This window comes from Chrysochloris asiatica, unplaced genomic scaffold (genome assembly GCF_000296735.1).
Source record: "Chrysochloris asiatica unplaced genomic scaffold, ChrAsi1.0 scaffold00034, whole genome shotgun sequence".
Lineage (NCBI taxonomy): Eukaryota > Metazoa > Chordata > Mammalia > Afrosoricida > Chrysochloridae > Chrysochloris > Chrysochloris asiatica.
The window spans coordinates 3126767-3130226 of NW_006408552.1; the positions used below are offsets into that span (position 1 = coordinate 3126767).

Consider the following 3460-nt stretch of genomic DNA (forward strand, 5'->3'; position numbering starts at 1 on the left):
GTGCTGAGGGCACTGTGGGGTGGGAAGGGAGGCTCCTATACTTGCATCTCCAGAGACGGTTGTCGGCAAACTCAGCTGAGGAGAAAAAACTACCATTCACCACCGCCAAGCTCAGCCTGGTGAGCTGGCATCAAGCAGAAGAGGGGCCGGGTGATCCCTGTGTTTGCAACGGCTCTTTGTTCCCTGGACCTGGTAGGTGGACAGGAGGTGGAGGTGGGTACCCTCTAAAAGCACCAGAATCTGGTTTGTCCATGTCTGTAGGGAGTCCCCCCTCAAGGCCTTCCCTGGTCCCAACTGCCCACATGCTGGCCCCGGGCCCTCTGTATAGCAGTGGGGGTGTAGCCCCCCCCAGGGTCTTGGGGCCTGGCTCCTCGCCTCTCCCTGGAACAGGAGGCAACCAAGCTGGGTCTGTCTGGGCTCAGAAGCCCCCGCTCTCCGAGCTGCTCCGACTGTGGTAGCTGGGACTGGGGGTCCGGGAGGGGCTGCGTGTGCGGCTGTGGGTCCCTCGACTCCGACTGCTGTAACTTTCGTAGTCACTGCTCACACAGCTGGAGGACGAGGAGGGGCTGGGCCGGTAGTAGGGGATAGGACGCTTGCGGGCACTGCCAGGAAGAAATGGCAGATTTACTGGGCATCCGGGGCCCCACACAGGCCCAGAGTTTCATTCCACCAGTGGCCAGGGCTCCCCTGCCTCATTTTCCCCTGAACCCTGGACTTAGAGAGCCCCCAGACAGGATGTAGTAGTCAGTGGCCACTTGCCAAATCCATGTGTTATGTTTTCCCTCCTCGCCTGTGTGCGGGAAGAGGAGCCCAAGTCTGTGGCAGGCACAAAGGAGGTGCTCAGTAAGTGTTGAATGAATGGAACTGCTCAACGCTGCTGCTGCTGACAACTCAGATCAGCAATGCTTGGCCCGGAAGTATTTGTGATGGCCCAGCCCTGTTCGTGAGCTTGGCAAAGTTTCTCTGTCTCCAGTGGAATTGTGGTTTTTGGTTTTCATGGTCATTTGAAGGGAATGAGGAGGAGACACCTGGCCACTGCTGTCCAAGCCCGGGACCCAGGCCAGCCCCATGGCCCTCACTCAGCTACTGCCCACACCCCCATCTGGGAATTAGTTTGAAGGCAGGAGGCTGTGACCCAGAGAAAAGAAAGATAGTGGTTAGGGGCAGCCATGTCCCATCGCATGGGGTTAATTCTGAGGAAGAAAAGAGGCAAAGGTTAGTGGGAGGAGGAGGCAGCCTGGGAAGGACTGAGGTGGGTGCCAGGTGGAAGGTGTGGGGATCTGGCTATGTTAGGACCTCCAGGCTAGGGGGTTGTTAAATGCTATTGAGTCATAGCCACCCTGCATACGGTTTCCAAGGAGTAGTTGGTGAGTTTGAACTGCCGAACTTGAAATTCAAACTGACCTTGCAGTCCAGTGCTTATTCTACAGTGCCACAGCAGGACTCCAGGGGGTGGGCAAGGGAAAATAATACCCTTTCCTCTTCTAGCGATCTCAGAAGGAAAATAATACCCTTTCCTCTTCTAGCGATCTCAGAAGGAAAATAATACCCTTTCCTCTTCTAGCGATCTCTATCAGCAAGGTCTCAGAAGGAAGACTCACACCATGTTAGAGCTAAGATGTTCAGGGACCTCTGCTTATTGTATAGGTGTGATACTGGCGGTCGGTCCCGAGAGCCACCTCTAAGGATCGTCCTGCAAGGCTATGGTACAGCTGCATTCCAAATTGTTCCCTGTGGTCCTGTCCCCTACCCAGGGTCTAGGCCTTCAAACTGTAACCCCAGTCCTAGGCACACTCAACTGTATGTGAGCAAAGTGGGAAGGATGGTGTCTCTGACAGCTGTCCCCGCAAGACCAGGCTTGTGTGCCCCTCCTCCAGAGCTCCCCCAGGTGGTGGGGGTGGGGGTGGGAGAAGAACCGTGAGATTAGTGAGAAAAGGAAAGGCAGACAGACAGACAGCTGAACAGATCAGCTCACATGGCATCTCCCGGAGGCCTGTGGAGAGGGGGTCCACCTGGCCCCCAGGCTGGCCACAGGCCACTCAGCAGGCTGGACCTTGAGATGAAGGAGAAAAGGAGACATCATTGCTGGGAGCTGGAAGTGAGGGAAGGAGGGGCTGGAAGTGTGGCTGGAATATTCCAGAACTGAATTCATGTCTGTCAATGCCCATCCAGACCCAAACCTGCCCCCTCCAGGCACCTTCAAGCCCTCACTGGGGACCCTTCTTTTCACCTCACCCAGCCCACTCCCACTTAGGAGTCTCCCACTCTGGACACCTCCAGTTCGGAGCGCTTCCTCCTATTGGGTTCTCTTCCCTTCCCTGTATCCCACTTTCCTGTACCTCTCCTCCGCTCCTTGACACCTCTTCCTTTCCTAGACATCCCCCCTCCATTCACCGAGGCTCCCCTCCCTTCCAAGTCGGTTCTTCCAAGAGGTATTGCAGGCCTGGAGGACCCTTGGCCCACAGCTGCCTGGGTCATTGTCCCGGGTCACGACCTGGGCCCGTTAGGCGCCCCATACCTGGTGATGCGCCGTGGCTCCATGAAGCTGGGCGAATCCCGGCGCCGTTTGCGGATGGGCGAGTAGCTGCGGGAGCGGCGCCGAGCGCGGGCGGCCTCGGCCTCGGCTTGCCTCACGCGGCCCTCGGCGTCCTTGTCCCTGCAGGCCGGCAGAGGTGAGCGCTCCCGGCCCGGGCACCCCGCGCGCTCCCGGGCCTCTGCGGGGCGGGGACCCCCGGGCACTCACCGGCCAGCAGCCTTCTTGGGCGACGGCGAGCGGCTAGCGCTGCGGGTCCGCTTTTCCGCTGATCGCGAGCGGGACTTGGAGGGCGAGCGGCTGGAACTCCACGAGCGGGGCTGGGCGTCCGGGCTGCGCGACGAGCTCTTCCCCTCGGGGCCGCAGTGCCGGCCGTGAGCGCCCGGGGACGGCGAGGGACTGGCGGGCCGGGTCCGCGCCGGCCGCTCCTTCGTCCTGGAGGGAGGGGCGCGGTGAGGGCACCGGGAGGGGGGCACTAGGGGAAAGGGATTTGCAAGGGGGGCCCCGTGAGGGGGAGACTTGGTGGGGTGAGAGGGATCAGGGATAAGTGAATGGAAGAGGGAACTAAATGGGGGGGGGGCAGAGGGGTCAGGGAGGAGAGGGGTTTGTTGGGGGCAGATGGGCCCTTTGTAGGGGCAGAGGGGTGCCCAGTGGAAGCAGAGTGGGGAGAGGAGGGGAGAGAGAAGGGGGCTTGATGGAGGTAGAGGAATCAGGAGGGGAGGGTGACTCATGTGGGCAAAGGGGTTAGTGAGGGGGGCTCTTTGGGGCCAAAGAGGTGGGGGCCTTAGTAGGGACAGAGGGGCCAGGGAGTGGGGCTCGGTAGGGGTGAAGGGGTTCTGTTTGGGCAGAGGGGTCACGGAGGGGTAGAGGGACTAGGAGAGGAAGGGGTTTCGTGGGAGCAGAGAGGCGGGGCAGCGGAGACAGAAG

General features: G+C 60.2%; 1 protein-coding gene across 1 annotated transcript in view; it reads right to left on the reverse strand.

The window, feature by feature from the left end:
* Positions 1-418: 418 nt before the first annotated feature.
* LOC102812374 (serine/arginine repetitive matrix protein 3-like) overlaps positions 419-3460 on the reverse strand; it is a 41879-nt gene continuing 38837 nt past the window's right edge. Inside the window, exons 14-16 of the mRNA XM_006859832.1 lie at positions 2744-2968; positions 2519-2656; positions 419-602 (exon numbers count right to left, since the gene is read on the reverse strand). Of these exons, the coding sequence (XP_006859894.1) occupies positions 419-602; positions 2519-2656; positions 2744-2968 (547 nt within the window). The remainder of the gene's footprint in view (positions 603-2518; positions 2657-2743; positions 2969-3460) is intronic.